Here is a 20247-nt window from a genome sequence, read left to right as displayed (position 1 = left end):
AAAAGTTGTAATATTCATATTATGTAAGCTGTTGACATGTGCCCATCATATGCATCTGAAAACATAGAAAGTGGACTAACGGTTGTCCAATTCAATTTAAAAATAAAAAAATGGGCATATGACAACAGCATCGTATAGAAAAAGCTAATTGCTTGCACATTTTTTCCACCCACTATATTATGACACAGTTACAAATTTTTACAACCGAATAAAACAAAATGTAATTGTTCAGAAATAGAATGTGTAGAAATTACAAATATCTAGGATTAGTAGTCGATAAAAACTATAATTTAAATTTACATGTTAACGTATTATGCATAAAAAGTACTACTATCTAACTACTAAAAGTACTATTTTAAGCAAATCTTATCAGCTAAAGTAACGTAGGTAATAAATAAAAAAACACTTCGTACTGTGTACTATGCGTTAGTTGATTCGCTTATCAACTACGCTGTCGCGGTCGGTGTATATCATGGTCGTACCTACAACACATTCACATAAGAGTTATATATCTTGCAAACCAGAATTATTAAATATTTGGTAAGAAAAAGATAAAAATAATTGTACAGGTGATTATCGAATACTATATTTCCTTACTCAAGTACTACCTGTTGATTTAAAAAGCAAATACCAAATAGAAATACATTTTTATTTTAATGATAATAAATGAAAGTTCCTATACGAAATAAATATAACTCCAGAAGCGTGAGGGAGGGAAAGTTAATGGTTCTAAAGATTAAAAATTACTTTAAGATTAAATGATATGTGGTGCCAGTCATGTACAACGAGATAGCGTGGCTGAGGAGTGATCCCAAGCTTAAAAAAATCAGTTAAATTAAAAATGAGCTGTTGAAAATCATTAAATAACTCTCACTAACTGTTTTTCAATGATACTTAACATTGCTACATGCTAATTTAGGATAGCTTATCTAAATCGTTTCTTTTTTCTAATAGTCCTTTAATTATATTTAGTTTTAATAGTTTAGTTTAAAGTAAAGCAGTATTTAAGTATGTTTTAAGCGCAATAATTAAGCGCAATAACTTGACAACAATCTGTTTTGGCAAGATATAGCAAGAAGTTAAAAGTGAAAAATGAAAAAGAAAACATTAAAAATAATAAGACGACTTTGAATTTGACGAATCAGTGCTGCCAATAACAAAGCGATTTGCTTGGTATAATCGATTTTGAACCTGTTAATAATAATCAATCTGTTTCTTATTGTTGTTTCAAGAAATATATATATTATTACTAGCTGACCCAGCAAACGTTGTATTGCCGATATTAAAATCGCGATACAAAAGTAACTGATGATCGTAGATGGGTGAAAATTTGAAGTTGTATGTATTTTTTAATGTTGACTCATAATCAAACTTAAAATCAAATTTAAAAAAAATGTCAAAAAAATTAAAGAAAAAATTCGTGTGGACCACCCTGAACATTTAGGGGGATGAAAAATAGATGTTGTCCGATTCTCAGACCTACCCAAGATGCACTCAAAATTTCATGAGAATCGGTCGTCTGATATGAGAGCCGTTTCGGAGGAGTTCAAAGTTTAACACCGTGACACGAGAATTTTATATATTAGATAAACAATATGTTATGGTATTATTGTTGTCATCAGATAGGTTTTAAGTAACAGGATTGGGCGTGTTGTCATACAGCCACAATTTACATATTCATTGGATGTAGTAGCTAATATTGTTGCACTGTGCAATTGTTAGGTATAAAGGTACACGTTACATGCAGTATTAATAATAACAGTATTAGAAAGTAATGAAATAGATCAATTAAAATAAATACTTATTCATTCTATTTCTTTATCTATTATTTGGCAACATTTACGTCATTGAAAAATGTCAACATACAGATCAACTTCCGTTTGTATTTGCGTATGCGTTTTCAATGTTGTTTGTTTTTCTCTGTCATTGCTATTTAACCGACGACTAAGCTTTTAACTACCAGTGGGAGGCTCCTTTGCACATGATGCCGGATATTTCTGCTACGAAGCAGTAATATTTAAGCATTACTGTTTCGGTCTGAAGGAGGCTCCGTAGCAGGTGAAATTACTTTTCAAATGAGACAACATCATATGTGTCAAGGTGACGAACGCAATTGTAGTGCCACTCAAGAGTTATTGGGTTTTTAAAGAATCCTGAGCGTCATTGCATTGTTATGGGCAAGGCGTATCAATTGATATCAGCTGAAAGTCCTGCTCGTCTCGTTCCTTGTTGTCATAAAAAAAGCTAACGACAAAAAAATAAACTTATCCACACAAAAGATAGTGATATTTTTGATAGGCTAGGTATGTGTGTTTGTTTGTTGGGAAAGATTAGGAAAAGAAGAGGTCCACCCTGCTCATCTGTTACTGACATAAAAAAAACCTACGATTTTCTAACCCAAAAGACCACGGCCTGTATATGGGTCTTGCCTCATTATAATTATTATGGCCTCGGCTTTCCACCTGGACCGAGTACTTTACAGCCCTTAGATTCAATTCCTGGACGATGTGCTTATAATAAATGACCGTCAAAATAATGCATAAAATAAGAAAAATGTATTTGCAATTCGATAAAAAGCAGTGATAGTATGAAAAGTAAACTTATTACATTTCTTGGCTATTGCTTCATAGTGATATTTAAAAGTTAGTTTCGAGTCAAAAGCAACACCTAAATCCCGTAAAACAAACTTCCGCTCAAGTGGTATATTATCAATGTTATAGTCAAACAAAATTGAGTTTTTAATACGAGTGAAAGATAATGGAGCATTTTTTTATACTCAAACTAACTAAACAACTATTAGCACTACACCAATCGAGTAGAGTATCAACATCCAATTGTAGATCAATACAGTCACTAACAGTTTTAATTTAACTAAAAATTTTAAGGTCATCCGCATAAAGTAGGGAAACATTTCTTAGCCTAGGGATCAGGTTATTTATATATATGATAAACATCAATGGGCCGAGATGGGATCCCTGAGGGACGCCGGATATGATAGAGATCGTCGTGAGCAGAATCCCTTTACAGCTACTAATTAACTACGATTGGATATATAAGATTTTATCCAACGTAAGAGGCAACCATGCAGACCCATAGTCTCCAATTTTCAGGCCAATATTCTATGATTTACTCTATCAAACGCCTTTTGCAAGTCAGTATAGATAGATTCAACTTGACCATGATGGTTGAAAGCTCTACAAATAAAGTCTGTATTATCCATCAAGTTACTGGCGGTTGACCTTCCTTTAAAGAAACCGTGTTGCTTCTGAGTATAGATTTGTATAGATAGATGTATAGATTTGTTAAAAATCTTCCACACTTAAAAATAATAAGTTGTAACAAGCCTTAATCAGAGCCTTGGACCTAGAGCGTAATAACCGAAACTCGTCGAAGTCCTTCGGATTTTTGGTTTTTTTATATTTTTATGAATACGATTTTTCTCTCCTATACATGCATTCAAAGATTCTGAAAACCAGATAGGGTAGTTCAATCGACCAATTCGCTTATATTTTGTGTTTCTCTTTATTGTGTCGTTAAGTATATCATAAAAACATTTTACACTCAAGTTGACATCACTGTGGCTTAAAATACTGTCCCATGTGTTATTATTAAGTTGTAGTATACAATTTTTTGTGTCACATTTACGAAAGTTGGGCACCATAATAGGTTTATTTTGTAGATATATTTTTAATATTGAATTCAATAGACACGTCGATCTCAATAGCTGGGTGGTGTCAAAGTTACGTCTGTCAGATCTTTCATAAAAAGGTCAAGAGTACGATTATTTGAATTGCGAACATAATTATATTGCGACAGGCCACCCACCTTTAGACCACCAGTAGATCAATAAGTAGCGAAGATTTGGTGTCGTGGGCTTTACTAGGGCACAGACGAGGAAGGGAAATGTTATCGCACGACCATGTAATTAATACCAGGCACATTAAAATCACCGAGAATAATAGTTTTTGAATTAGAATTGTTTAGATTTAAGAGCGTATTACAACAATTATTATAAAAAGTGCGACATTGAGATTGAGAGGTAAGTATACAAGGTATATATTTAAGTTAAATCCACGAGGTCCTCGGTTCTCTCGTACTGTTATCCATATATGCTCTAATGAGCTGTCAAGTTCGGGATATCTAATTGCAAATAGATTTTTCTTAAGTGCTAACAGAACACCCCCACCGGATTGCTTTGACAAACAAGTAGATTCGCGGTCTCTACGAAATACGATATACCTATCATATCATCCACAAATTCACTATTAGAGAAAGAGCTACCTAGGTTTGTTTCGCATAAACAGATAATATTATAATTCTCAATTAGGATATTTTTGTACAATTCCGTTAATTTACTTCTTATTCGGTTAACATTCTGCTAAAATATTTTCATAAAAATTTACTGATACTGATATTAGAAAATCCAAATAACGTAATAAACGTATAACCTTAACACTAAATATTTATGCAAAACCATAAGTAATATATTTACACGTATATATACATATATTACAAAATTTGATTATCAAGACTCATGATATCTTTAATGTAAATAGCGGGTGAGGTGACGACGTTGATGTGACAAGTTGACGAGCGCAATTATTGTAGTGCCGCTCAGAATTTTTGGGCCTTTCAAAAATCCTGAGCGGCACTACATTATTATGGGCATGTCGTATCAATTACCACTCATCTCTAATTTTCATAAAAAAAAAAGTATGAATTGTAATAAAATGTCATCTACTTGCATTATTTGTATTGCTAATATATAGGTCAAAAAATATAGATTTCGGATAAATAATCACCAATATATAATACACTAAAACCTTCTCCAAAACACGCTGCATTTTATGGTATAAGTAGGTATTATTCCGATCGGTTCAGCAGTTGTATAACCGCAATTCATGCCATTGTAATATTTTAATTGAATAATATTATTTAAATACAATAATATTATTTTGAATTATGTAATAGAAAATATCCCTAAAATATGAATTCATATTTTACTTACATGTCGGTAAATGGTCTTTAGTTTCAATTGCATGTTATGCATGGAGTTTAAAATCAATAAGTTTTATTCAAAATAAGACGCTGAATTACTTATTGCATAGGACCTGAAAATGTATCACTCATTCCCATATTATATTATACAGTATGGAAATAGCTTAGGTTAGCATATTTGCAGACGATATACCAAAAATTTACGAAATCCGTGCATTGGTTTTGTCAAAAAGTAGGCTTTTCATTTCGAGCCAATTAAATCGTCCTGTAAGATTTAGGTAACTGGGTCAATGATACAATGAACTTTAATACTTAAATATCTATCTAGAAAAGCTGCCTTTGAATTGCGTCGCCCGCGGCCGTCAAAGAGATGGTTATGCCAAGTGATCCAGCCGTTCACAGAGCACTGGGTCCCCAGCAATTTGAGTTGCTCTGCATTGCACGCGGTCAAATGGATCGAGCTGATACTGGGGTGCGCCAGATCTGAGATTACAGCAATAACTGATGGCCGGAGCTGCGCTTTGTAGAGCGCTAGAATGTGGCTGGCTTGAATTGCCTTGTTCTATTAATGACGCCGAGCTTCTTTGACGCCAATTTGGCTTTGCCTTCCAGATGGCTACTGTTCTGGCAATCGCTCGAGATTTCGAGACCCAGTATTCCGATACTAGGCGAGGCTTTAAGGGACATGATGTCGAAGAGCGGTGATACGAAAAATGGGGTTTTTAGTGGTAAATGCGCAAACTTGAGACTTCTGGGGATTAAATTGGACAAGGTTCAATTACTACTGAATAATATGGTCCGCTACCGGCCCGCGTACGATGATTCGGCAGTAACAAATCCGATACAAGATCGCCGAAAATATTCAAAACAAAAGAATTGCGAATTCAAAACAAAAGAATTGCAAATTTGCTTTGAATAAAGGAAATGTTAAAAAACGTTTGTGTGGTAAAGGTTACTATAACATAAATGACTTTCTTAATAACGCCACAGATTGGGAATGGAGTGACCGCCCTCAGGCTATTAAGTAATAAGTTTTATTGTACAATATTACTTTGTAAACATATTTTTGATGAGAAACGAAAGCCCGCTGAGTTTGTTGCGCCCATTTCTCTCAGGTCTGAGGCATTCTTTTTGGAATGGGTGGAAGTTTTTGACTTTCAATAAGTGAGGTCACATCCTATTTTGAATAAAAATATTTGAATTTGATCATGTGTTTATAGCTTAAGATTTTAGGATCATCATCATCAGCCGGAAGATGTCCACTGCTGGACAAAGGCCTCCCCAAAAGATTTCCACGACGATTGCTCCTGCGCTGCCCGCATCCAATGTATTCCGGCATCTTAACCAGATCGTAGGTCCATCTTGTGGGGGGGCTACCAACACTGCGTCTTCCGGTACGTGGTCTTCATTCGAGCACTTTACTCCCTAACGGCCATCTGTCCAGATTTTAGTATGCCTTCTTTATACACACCTTAATTAGACATTCTCTTTCGTTAACTACTATAGAAGGTACTTTCAAAAAGAGCGTGTATACTCAATGTAACGGCCGAAAACCCCTGATGATCCCTTACCATCAGATGGTAAGCCCAAATTTATATACCGAAGTAGTTATGAAGAATAAAAAAATACAATTTTGTCAACATTTATATTGTAATATAACCAACATGTCTCATATAAAACCAACTTCATAAATATAAAAACAACAATAATAATTAGAAGAACTGGTTTTAAAAAGCATCAAAATTACGTCAAAATTTAAAAGTGAAATTAAAAAAATATTGTGTAAATGTTGAAACAAACCAATGTTATGTACATATTTACGGCCGTTTTCAACAACGTATCTACGGTTACGGATAAATTGCTGTCACCGTATAATGACAAATGTTATCTATCCATAGTTTTGTCCAATATAGGTTAAATGTTAGACGATAGATTATTGAAATGTAAGTAAGCGTAAAAGGATAGATTTGTTTACCTCTAGTAAGTTAAACTAAGGATAGATAGCTTATTGAAAACGGCCGTTAATTGACTAACTGCTAGTTGCAGAAAGCGTTCTATAAGTTAATGTTTCATTATATCACATGCTATATTTGACTGTCAAAAAAAAAGAAAGTGACGGTATTACACTGACCATTTACCACTCAACTGGCGGCTGTCAAAGTGCTTTTGTGACTGTTTGACATTCGCCATTTTGGCGCTATTGTCCATAGCGAGAGTCTGCCGAACTAAAACTAGTGATGAGAACCGCAGCTAAACAAACATCGATAGATGGTGGGAAAATATTTACAAAAAAAAATTGCACTATATTACGTTGATATCTGAAGTATAAATAATACGGAAAACGACCGAAGTTAATTCAAAATGCAAAAATACATCAGAGTACTGTACCTACGTTTCTCTCGCAGCCATTTGTATTAAACGTCAAAATTAATTCTCTGGACACACGCGAGTGGCGCTTTAGATAGGCACAAAAAATTTGCTGTCAAAAATATGGAACAGCCTGTCCAGTGGTATTTGTACAGGTCAATACGGTATTATATTTAATGAAACATTAACTTTAAAGATGCACTGATTCCAAATTCACACAAATATTTATTTGTCTAATGATAACTGATGGCAATGTAGACAATTTCTTAAAATTATAAAACTTGCATATTTCCTCTTTACACAGATAATATTTTCTTCATTTTAAAGCCCTAACACACGACACAATCTTCTTAATTCTAACATCACAATGATTTAGGTTACAAATTTAACGTCTTCGATTTAAATATCTAATCTTTGGAATATAAATTCACAGCCTACAAACATAGAAGCCTCTACGATTTAATTAATTTGCGGATACAAGATTACATCTACTAGGCTCCGTCAAATTGGTAAAACTTTGACGGCCTTACAAATAAAATTGGCATAAAGTTATAACTAATCATAAACCAAGAAAATGTAAAATGTTTACAATTAGACATTTTGCTTACGATTGGTTAATTCGGACGTATAACGTTTCCCGCGTTTATTTACAAGGCAGCTTGTCATTCGGAATACTTCAGAATTATCATTGTATTGACAGTGTGGTCAACGATATTGTAAACATTTTGCATATTCTTTGTTTATACTTAGTTATAACTTTATACCAAGTTTTTTTGTGAGACCGTTTATGTGGATTGTGTTACATTTTTATAATAAACTCCCAAATGATATAAAAATATCACCAATTAAAAATTGTTAATGTATCGTAAAAAAAATACCATTTAAGGCACATTATAATGTGAAAGATTATTTGAATGATAAAGATAGTTGGGATTAATGTTTCTAAATTTATTGTTAATGAACATTATACTCATTTGAATGCTATTGTAACTTTTGTACTTCATCCTGACTTGCACTAAATTACTTATAAATTTTTACAGTGAATAAAGATTATTTGAATAGAACTAGATATCGCTGAGCAACACACTGTAGAAATCAATATAATACTTAAAATTTTCAGTGCAAATAAAGCAATTATGTGGTATTTCTATTAGCCAAGTCGAAAAAATTGCCATTTCTGTACGATGGCTGAACCCTGCACCTTCGCATTCTCAAGTTCAGGATGCATAATGCAGTCTTTAACTCGAATTTCAAACAGGATGAGTCCAACTTAAGAGGAATATCATCACATCTTACTTGAAAATTCTCGAACTATATGCAATAATGTCTTTCGCTTCTTTAAAAATAATTTTAAAGGAATGGGAGTCGTTTTGAATTTGTACGTTTACATTGGAAAGGAATCAAAAAAGAATGAAAAGTAAACATAGTTGTAATATGTAGATGTGTTCATTAAACTTCCTTAACAATTAACACAATTGGACGTAATTCCGGGAAAACGTTCCAAACCACAATCATGTCGAAATTGAGTTAAGAACACAAAACTGGTCACGTGATTCATATTAACGGACTGACAAAAAATGGCAGCCCTACTGTCACTCGTTAAATGACATCGTGACTTAGTAACCCACATGTATAGAATATACTAATATTTATTAAACTTTAAACACGAATTCATAACATCATATTTGGTACCTACACTAGGCGTAGCCTGTCCTGTAGGCAACCAATTTACATTCTATGGTTAGCAATATGAACCGAAAGGTCAAAAAGTGCACTCTGTATGTGTGTGTGTGTGTGTGTGCCTGGGTGTGTGTGTGTGTGGGTGTTAAAATGTTATGTTTGTGGCTTCGTACGTTTTTTTATGAAATACATCCAATTGTGTACCTTATGTTTGCCCTCGTTTCATTGTTGCATTCAATGCTTTGTATCTCGTTATTCTTAAACTTGAAACGAAAATTACGTTGAGATTACCTTCATTTTATTCGTGGTTTATTGGATTTGCGTTTGTGCCATTGCATTGCTTTGAAATGAGAGATTTCGAGATTCTAATGTCTCACGGTGACGAGTGCAATCGCGGCGCTCTGAATTTTGAGCTGTCAAAAATCCTAAACAGCACTGCAGTAGTGGGTACGGCGTATCTCACCTTGTCGTTTATTATTTTCCGGTTGTTTGATGCGTATATGAAATCAAATCAGCGCTGTTACGACTTTAAATAAATTTTGTGACAGTACAATATTGTATTTTGTCAGTAGAATATTGTATATTTTTATTAAAAAGAGCGCAAAAAAGAATGTTGGAAGAGTATCTTGCGCCGCTTCTTCTATCTCAGAGCGCCATTTGTTTCCGAAGCGGTTACTGTATCTAGTATATTAGAAATGACATCAAAAAGAATTCTAAAGAAATCAATTTTGAGAAAATAAATGCCTTTTAAGTAGGTTTCTATGTCATGGAAAGCTTCTACTATGGGCTATCTATACTCTACAATTTCTATCCATTGTTTTATAGTTTTTCGTTGCTAATTGATCTAATATAAATAAGTATCCTACTAATGTAAAACTCTCGCTACTGCGATGTCTCATACCAGTAGAACTATTCAGAACTATTCTAAATTCGTGCGCACAGCGAAAATAAATTTCTTCTATAACGGTCGCACAATGCCTCAGTTCCCTCGAACGGAATTTCTCACAATATCCATTCAATTATTACTGTAACGTGAGCTGCTTACAGTTACCTATTGTCTGATGTGAGGGAAAAAATCCCTACAATACAGATTATCGTAAAGCATTATAAAACTAAAAAACCATTGCCTGTTGCGCAGTATAACTAAAAAAAAACAAGCAATTCCAAATTTGCGCGTGACAACTCTTAACATTATTCAATTTGTATTCAATCTAAGGCTTGGACCACACTACTGTTAAACCGCAGCAGTTTTTAACCGTGTGAGTTTATGAAACAAGAAAATGAATACAAGCGGCCGCACGTCTTGTTAATTCCCGCTGTAAATATATATAGTATATACACGGGCGAGAAAAAAAAAAGGACTCCATGTCACCTTACATAACAGTGAGGCATCAAAACAAGTCGGTAAACTTGTAAATACATAGCCCCACGCACACATTTACACTAATACAAGCCGATCGGCCGCCATTATGAGATTTGCCATCGTCTGTGACAGATTAGTTTGCGTTGCAATAAAATATTTTCAAAATGCCGTTATGCGTTGTAAAAACGTATAAAAACAAAGTATTTGTGGATATATGATTATCTAAGGGAGAAAAAATTGTGTAACTGGTATACCCCGTAACCGCACACACACTAGCATAAAGGTGCTTCACTTGCTAATATCACGGCGCGGAGTCCTTGTTCTTTTACTGGTCCGTGAGTATATATAATAAATCAAAAAAATTATTCAAGCGATATTTTCGAAATTTTCGTTGATATATATTTTTTCTGTTTCTTAGTAGATACCAAAGCAACAATATATTGCTCTTTTAATTCCATCTTCAAACTGTGAAAATTGCGCGTAGTTTCGCGGTTTATAACCGTGGTGTTAAGGCCGCTATCCCAAGAAATCGCCAAAATAGCGCATAATTGAAACCATTTCTTAACGGTTTATGGAAAGTTTTTACTATTACAAAAAATAATTATATATCTATCTTAAATAGACATTGCGAAAAAATTCACCAAAGTATCCTTAATTTTTACAGTTGGAGCTATGTTATATATTGAATTCTAATTGCATGAAAATTAATTTACTGTTTACCAATACTATTTAACAAGACATAGTTTTGTTATTTTTGTAAAGAAAATTGTATTATTTTTGTAATAAATTAAAAATGCTTTTAATTATGAATTTCAAAAATGGCGATCTTGTGCGAGATAGGTAACCTAGCTCCGCTCGATTCCTCAAGGCCGTTGATTCGGTCCCCAGCCTTAACCGCTCTATTAGTAATAGTAACCGCATAGTGCGGCCTAAGCCTAATTAAATGTTCCAGAGAAGGAATGACATTTGACAGCTGCCAAACGACAATCTCATTATTTTTTTTTGTTCGCAGATGAAACCTATATTCTACAAACCTACTTTTTAATTAGATCGCCTACAAATTCAATAATGCCATACACCTGTTTACAATATAAGGGTTAGGACGACTATTCCTGTAGCCATCGTCTGTAAGTCAAATTCATAAGGATATGAACTCCCTTGTCTATGGGCCTCACTATGATGGGTATGGAGAGTAAGCCAATGGCGACCGTTATCAAATTCCTCGGAGTCGGTGGTATTTTAGGAGCTTTGTTTTTCAACAAATTTTGGGATACGGCACATATCCTGTAAAGATAAATACCTACTAAATAATATAATAATAATATAAAATTGACACACTTTAACACAAATTATCTTGCCCCCTGTATTAAGGGCACAAGACAATGATATATTTTATACAATATACTTACTTAAACATACATAAATACATATACACATCCATGACTTGGAAACAAACATCCATATTCATCATATAAATGTTTGCACCTACCGGGATTCGAACCGGGGACCTCTAGCTTTGTAGGCAGGGTCACTAACCACTGGTCTATATTGTATTATATTATATATGTAAATTACTTGTCGTACTATCTCATATATTATAAAACTTTTTGGTCAAATTGCTTAATTATCTTAGGTACCCACTCTTAATACAAGTGGCATCCCTAGAACTTTCACCATGGCTTGAACAATAAATGTAGTGGGAGGCTCCTTTGCACAGGATGCCAGCTAGATTATGGGTACCACAACGGCGCCTATTTCTGCCGTGAAACAGTAATGTGTAAGCATTACTGTCTTACGGTCTGAAGGGCGTCGTAGCTAGTGAAATTACTGGGCAAATGAGACATCTTGTCTCAAGGTGACAAGTGCAATTGTAGTGCCACTTAGAATTTTTGGGTTTCTCAAGAATCCTGAGCGACACTGCATTGTAATGGGCAGGGCGTATCAATTACCATCAGCTGAACGTCCTGATAGTCTCGTCCCTTACTGTCACAAAATAACACAGTAACTGTGTAAGTTAGGGCAAACAATAAAAAAATACCGTTTACAAACAAACTAGGTACTCACAATTTCCTACTTATTCCAATTTTTACTCTCTTGAGATTGTTTTTTTATATCATACTAGCCGTTCCCGCCCACTTCGCCGGGCGAAGATTTTAAAAGGAAATAAATTAATGAAAGAACTCATTCCACAGCTTTGTAGTACGTGGAAGAAAGCTCCTTGAAAACCGCACTGTGGAGGACCGCCACACATCCAGATGGTGAGGATGATATCCTAACTTGTGGCGTGTCGTGTGAAGGTGAAATTCAGCGGCAGGAATCAGGTGAAACAGCTCTTCGGAACACTCCCCGTGATAAATGCGGTAGAAGACACACAATGAAGCGACATCTCAACGCAACGCCAAGTGATCCAGCCGTTCGCAGAGCGCTGGGTCCCCGACAATTCAACCTGCTCTGCGTTTCACGCGGTATATGGATACATACGAAACATGTGATGATATGTGATTACCGCCGCTCATACTCTCTGGCAAGAGTTAAATCGCATGAGCGTTGACAGCCTTTAGGTTGGTACGTATTGTAGGAAACACCGGGCAAGGAATCTCAATCCACAGTTTTGTAGCATGTGGAAAAGAGTTCCTTGATAACTATTACTATTTATTCACTTTGCTATGGAAAACAGACGACTATTTTCTACCATTCTGATAAGATGACTCCTAACTTTCGTTTAATACAAGTGAAAACCTACCTTACAGTGAGAATATATGAAGTGACATTTACCTGTTGATGGTGAAGCCCGGTATAATAACTGATGCAAGAGTTTGCCAAATGAATGCATCTCCAGTTTCCACCAATACTCTTTTTGGTCTTCCATCTTTCTGTAAATTGCATATATAATTTATTTGTATAGGTCTGCAGATGGGAGAGCCGATAGTGTTCTTTGATGTCAGAGATTTCTCTCTCTGTATTTTCCCTTGTTATGGAGTCAGTGAAGGGCAGTTAAAATGAAAATGTAACATTGGGTAGATATATGAGTTGCTGGGAACATATGGGTATCTGCTAGCCAAGATGGGGAGTGGAAATAGTTGGTGGAGGGTTTGACCAGCAAGGGATCTAATTTAACAAAAGTACAGAATGAACAATAGCATAATTGGATAATAATATTTTATCAACTGTAATGTAAATCCTGTAGATGGAGCCACAACCCGACAGTTGAACATGACATACCAAGATCTATGGTTGCTGGTCACTGTGGCACTGTTGCTACTTGCTGATATCATTAGCCCATCATTTTTTCAGCCTACAAACTCTCTTTTGGAAATCCTGGTCTGGCATGTCAAGTATCTCTCTTTCTTTGATTAAATTTCTTTATTCTTTTAGGTAATTGGTAAAGGGGCTTCTGTTTCCGCAATTAGATCACTAAGTTGGGTCCATTTTTTGTGCAGGGTTGGCCGAACATTCCAACCAGCCCAGTTCCTTCCGGAACAGTTCAGAACACTCCTGGGGTGTTCGCAGACTTCCTGGAGTGACCTTGTCTTAGGTACAATTTGAAAAGTTTCAAAGTCAAATTTGATCAAATCAAATTCAATAGCCTAAAAGAAGGCCTCCTGAGAAGAACCACCAAGAAACTCAGCCAGTTTTATCCTTCCCTTATTGTTTTCACAGTAAACACACATTTTTACTGTCTCTATATTCCTATATTTTATACTACACTTATACAGGGATATATCCTACTAATAATAAAATAATAAAAAAAGTTATCATATTTTCCAGTCAAATACGTAAAGATAATAAGATTTAAAAATATGTTGAAACGGGTTCACAGAAGAGTTTAAATCTTGAAGGTAGATAGATTACTATGGAATTATTATATTATATAAGAAAACAAGAAACTCTAAATAATTTATTATTTTTTTTTAAAGTATAACCCTCACTTCTAGTATTAATAATATAAAAAAGAATGCAATAGGTTGCGGGTTCACTTCCAGTATTGTTGATAAATTTTGTTTTTAAATTTAATTTGTGTAACAAGAAACTACTATGTAGGCAATTGAAAAAAAAAATACCCTATAAGTATTCCAACTTTTGTCCGCAGTATCCGCAAGACCATAAGCAAATGCAACAGCGTAGCTTGCTCTCACCACCTTCACAGGAATTAGAGGGCGAAACGACTCACCAACTTCATTGGCATATCCTGCAATTATGGACCTTTTCAGTGACCAATATGTAACTAAGGAGGAGGGGTATGTATTCAGTTACAATTTTTAGAATGTACTCTTTTAAGACACTCATTTCTGCCAATCACTACTAATTATCTTATTTAAAATACATATAATTCGTTTATCACACATATATTTAAAATAATTGAACATCATTGGTTAAAATTCACAGAAATAAAATACAAATAAATTGTACCTATAAATTAATTGTATAAGCAATAACAGAAATAAACAAAAACTTAGGGGAGGGTATTGATAGAGTACTTTAAGGGGCTTATAATACCTTATTTATAGTTCCAAGCATTTACAATCTAAGAGATTTAATTGTACCTCAGTGTTTATTTACTACATATATATGATAAGCAATAACTGTAGTTATAAACTTTGCTCATTAATATCTAATAGGCATTTAATAATCAAATCTTTGCTATGTATACCTAATAAAAACTTACCCAAATATCGCACCCAGGTATCTCGAAAGAAATCAACTTCTCCCATTTTAGAATTTTATTCTAAGTAAAACATTTTAATACGTACTAAGTAAATAATAAAATAATAAAATTTAATAAAAATCAGTTGCAAAGTTAGGTAACAGATATTGCTTTTAAACTATTTTTACAAATTAATTATAGTCCAACAACAAACAAAAGAAATAAATTAAACCATTACATACGAATGAAAATTAAATATTCCTAGAAAAACATTCAAATTTAAATTTTCTATGAATGAAAGTCAAATGACAGTAAATAATAGGACAGTTGACACTTGACAGTCCACACAACGAATTGCTAAGTTAAGGTTTCAGTAGGTATACATGAGCGCGTTCAGAACCTATGCTCGGAATGCAACGTTAACTTGGTTCACGCCACTTGCTCGTTCCGGACTTCAAATATTTGCCACATTTACATTACAATAATAATTATTGATGGTTGAAAAATATACAAAATGCTGCGGGAACTAAATGCAACTACTTTATTCATAAACGAATAGCCTTTGCAATAATATATTTAATAGGTGCACATCCACACATCTTGAGTGGAATGGACATATTTTTCAATATATTACAAATCTTATAAAATATTTTTGCTATTATTAAGACATAACAGGTTTCTGTCTTTTGATCCAAATAAACTTTTCGAAGAATTTGACGTTCAATAAGTGAAGAAAATCATATTAAAACTAACAAGACTAAAGATAATGTCACACAATGAAACAACCTAACCCTGAGCTTCTGAACGCACCGCAGGCTCAGTAGTTAAAAAAAATATATAACAATATTAAAAACTTGGTTGATGGATCAGCTGCTAATCCATCAATGGCAACAATATCACATGATTCTTTGATCTGTCATTTAGTACTTAATCTATCTTATGTCATAGCTCAATGTCACTCTCATTCTGACACGCCGCGACCGTGCGATAGTCTGTTCGGAATTGATGTTGGAATAACATCGTAATCGATATTTTGTAGTGAATTTGATCCTGTAAATATCAGCTGTTCGATACTGTGATTAGTGATAATGTGAAGTACATTGCCCATGCAGTTTCTCGGTGAATTTCATCTAATTTTAAATAAGTTTTATATTATTATTATGCTTATTGCCTGGTAGGTTGTTCTTGTAAAGTGATGCAAAAACAAGAATAGTTGTGCAAAATAAGTAGGTATTTTTAGAGCTTTGTCTATCGAATTAATTTAACTAGCTTAATTATGAAAGATATATACAGAGCACGTTATAAAAAATCAACAAATGAGTAAAGTAAAGCGTAAAAGCGATTGAAAAGTAGCAAAATCTAAATGTTTCAATATAAGATATAGGTCTAGACTCTAGAGGGTAGGATTTTTTTTTGTGTAGAAATATCAATTATTAGGGAATTTTGATTTAATGATTTCCATTATTACTGATAATATAATATCCGAACCGGGACGGTTATAGTATAGCGCTAACTCCTGATGGGTTCGATTCCAGGATGGTTCATTAATTTTAAAAGTAAAAAGTAAGTACACACATTTTACCACTTTAGAAGTGCCTCTCGCGCAAACTATTCAGCTTAGAAAAAATGATATTAATAACCTCAATATCATTTTTGAAGACCTATCCATAGATATGGATTTAGAGCTATCCACACGTATGGGTTTGTTGAAAAAAATTCGAGTAAGTAACTAAGTATGGGGAACCCCCAAAGTTTATTGTTATTTTTTTCTATTTTTGGGTGAAAATCTTAATGCGGTTCACAGAATACATCTAATTACCAAGTTTCAACAGTATAGTTCTTAGTTTCGGAAAAATGTGGCTGTGACATACGGACGGACAGACAGACACACATGAAGAAACCGTAAGGGTTCTGTTTTTTGCCATTTGGCTACGGATACCTAAATAACCGGAATAATCCCTACGTATTAGTCCGTGTTTTACTTATTATATGTCCTTATATTATAATTAAAAACCGTTGATCCGATCGCTTCCAAACTCTGCTAATAAGGGCTAATCTAAAAATTGCCTGAAAATTTTATCTAATTCGATCCAGCCATTTTGGAGTCCACAGGCAACATAATTTCATTCACACATGTACTGTTCTTGTAAATTCCGGGTAGAAGGTATTTTAAGGGTATGTTCCGATATGCACTGCGAGCACTGCACTGTAGAAAAATTCGTTCCGTTATGGACTGCCATTATACTGCCGCAGTACCCTGTGGAAATATATGACGTCATAAATCGCCGCCATATTCTACTGTGAGCACTGGCGTTTTAGAGGTAAGGTACTCGCAGTACTTTGATCACGTGATCAGTCAAAACCACTCGAGTGCTTAACGTTTTATAAACAAAACCTACAGTTTAATCCCAAATATTTTTAATTTGACAGTACTAACAGTAGTAATAACAGTTTTTTTTTAATGAACTAGAAAACTCATTTGAATGCTGCGTCGAAAAATACGGCTAACAGTATACGGGATTGAGTTCCGTTTTAAATAGTAACCAATATAACTGGCTATAAAGGAACGGCTTCACAGTATACTAAATTGACGTCACACTGTACAGTGGTCGCAGTGCATATCGGAACATACCCTAGATGAATAATAAATTTCGGACGCGGCCCGGCAAATGCCAATGAATTAGGACTGGGAAACTTACGTTCACTACTGCATTGTTAAATGTAGTACTTAAGTCTACACAATATATTTACACAAATTATTAGTTAGTGTGTAGGTACATCAGATTCACTAAAAAGTAAAAAAATAATTGCTTACTTTAACACAATCTAATTAATCGTAATTCTAGTTACAATTATTGTTATTTTTGAAATCGGAAGATGAGCGACGGCGAAAGAAAGATATGGAATGAAAGAGAAAGGGAAACTGTAGGAAGGAGAGTGAAACTTGAAAGAGAAGAAAGATTATGGGTGCATACCACAACGGTGCCTATTTCTGCCGTGAAGCAGTAATGTGTAAGCATTATTGTGTTACTGTCTGAAGGGCGCCGTAGCGGGTTAGTGTACTGGGCAAATGAGACTTAACATCTTGTTTCAAGGTGAGGTGAGCGCAATTGTAGTGCCGCTCAGAATTTTTGTGTTTTTCAAGAATCCTGAGTGGCACTGCATTGTACTGGGCAGGGCGTATCAATTACCATCAGCTGAACGTCCTGCTCCTGCTGCTGCATATGATATTATACTAACTACACAATTTAATAAAATTATTAAAAACTTGTTACATACTGTTTACCTTGACATAAATTTATATTTCATTAAAATACTTTTTAAATGATTAAAATGCGTGTACACTGTACTTGTAAAAGCCTATTTTTGCTGTGAAGCAGTGTTGTGTAAGCATTATTGTGTTTCGGTCTGAAGGGCGCCGTAGCTAGTGAAATTACTGGGCAAATGAGACTTGACATCTTATGTATCAAGGTGACGAGCGCAGCTCTTATAGTGCCGCTCAGAATTTTTGGGTTTTTGTTTTCGCAGGGCATATCTATTACCATAAGCTGAACGTCCTGCTCGTCTCGTCCCTCATTTTCATTTTAAAAAAGCTGTATTTTATACATAAATAATTACTTATACCTAAAAGTTAATTTTTTTTTAATTTATTAAGTTACCCGATAGTTTTGTGTCTATATTATGCGTATATTAACATTAATATTGTAGATCTCTATTGTATTTCGATAAAATTCTAGAAATCATCCCCACTATCTGGATGTGTGGCGGTCCTCCACAGTGCGGTTTTCAATGAGCTTTCTTCCACGTACTACGAAGCTGTGGAATGAGCTTCCTTGTGCGGTGTTTCCGGGACGATATGACATGGGTATCTTTAAAAAAAAGCGCGTCCACCTTCCTTAAAGGCCGGCAACGCTCCTGTGACTCCTCTGGTGTTGCAAGAGAATGTCAGCGGCGGTGATCACTTAACACCAGGTGACCCATACGCTCGTTTGCCCTCCTTTTCAATAAAAAATAATAATTTGTACCTACTTGGTAATAATCTGTTATTTTGATACTATAACTAGAAAGTTATATTTAGTAGTGGTGGCCAAGATATAGAAATTCGACCATAGTTCATTTAATTTTCATGTTCGTACTTTATAAGACTGTTTTTTAGTCAAAAACTATAATCACATCAAATCAAAATCACTTTATTCATGTAGCTCACGGAAATGACACTTATGAATGTCAAATAAAATATATTTTTTGTCTTATTGAATCTACCACTATTTCGTAAAGGTTGAAAATGAAAAGAAGTAGTAAGAAACTCATTGCCACTCTTTTAAATCAAGATTTACATTTTCATCGTTTTACAAATCATTTCAATTACAATATAATATGTAAAGTGATGAAACAAACATACTCAAACGTCAAATGGTCAATGCCTTACACGAGTAAGTCGGAAAAGTAAATGGAAATTATTAATACAAAACAAAAGTCATTGAGTACTTTTATTTATTTATTTATTAAGGACAATCAACGGGTTACAATTAATCATTATTAATGAGGTACTTACATATTATTAATTGTTAAATTGTAGACCCACTTAGTGATTGCCACAGCTTGCAAAAGAGATACTAGTAAGAAGCAGAAGAAACGAAAAATAAGATGGGCAAGATATTATAAGATCCAACAAGCTGTAACAGTCAACTAGCTGGTTCTAGTACAATGAACAAATAACACACAATTGGAGCTAACATGAAAATAAAATAAAAAGAAAACCTAATAATAAAATTTTCTAAATCTAGTAAAATATAATATGTATCTAGTACTGAGTACAGTAGCTGCATCATTCACATACACCGTAAAGGCACTTTGCGAGCATTTTATAAGTGATAGCTGACCCGGCAAACGTTGTTTTGCCATATAAAGTATAATTCACGCGATAGTTTTATAAGTAATAAAATATTGCCTATATTATAGCCTGTACATCATTTTGTTCTATTGTCAATAGTTTTTGCAGCGCACGCAAAAATAGGTTTTCGATTTTACACCTTGTGTTACAAAATAGCAATTTTATTAAGGATCCCTAATTTTGAAAATAAAAAACATAGCCTATATTCTTCCTCGATAAATGGACTACCCAACACTGAAAGAATCATTCAAATCGGACCAGTAGTACCAGAGATTAGCGCGTTCGAACAAACAAACAAAC

The 20247-nt window shown here is 34.2% G+C and overlaps 1 protein-coding gene across 1 annotated transcript; it reads right to left on the bottom strand.

Annotated features, from left to right (window-relative positions):
- Positions 1 to 9044: 9044 nt before the first annotated feature.
- LOC126967800 (mitochondrial fission process protein 1) lies at positions 9045 to 15335 on the bottom strand. The gene is made up of 4 exons (XM_050812501.1): positions 15075 to 15335; positions 14470 to 14597; positions 13184 to 13281; positions 9045 to 11692 (listed from the first exon to the last, which is right to left on the bottom strand). The coding sequence occupies exons 1-4, from the start codon at positions 15118 to 15120 to the stop codon at positions 11515 to 11517; spliced, it is 450 nt and encodes a 149-aa protein (XP_050668458.1). The 5' UTR covers positions 15121 to 15335; the 3' UTR covers positions 9045 to 11514.
- Positions 15336 to 20247: the final 4912 nt, after the last annotated feature.

This window comes from Leptidea sinapis, chromosome 13 (assembly GCF_905404315.1).
Source record: "Leptidea sinapis chromosome 13, ilLepSina1.1, whole genome shotgun sequence".
Taxonomy (NCBI): Eukaryota; Metazoa; Arthropoda; class Insecta; order Lepidoptera; family Pieridae; genus Leptidea; species Leptidea sinapis.
This window is presented reverse-complemented; position numbering and strand designations above follow the sequence as displayed.

Bases quoted from the DNA above. Each gene is read 5' to 3' on its own strand.
- LOC126967800 (XM_050812501.1), bottom strand. From the start codon at position 15,120: ATGGGAGAAGTTGATTTCTTTCGAGATACCTGGGTGCGATATTTGG. The intron at 13,282-14,469 runs GTATTTTTTTTT...TGCAATTTACAG, and splicing joins AAAGTTGGAATACTTATAGG to AAAGATGGAAGACCAAAAAG. The intron at 11,693-13,183 runs GTAAATGTCACT...TTATCTTTACAG, and splicing joins CCGGGCTTCACCATCAACAG to GATATGTGCCGTATCCCAAA.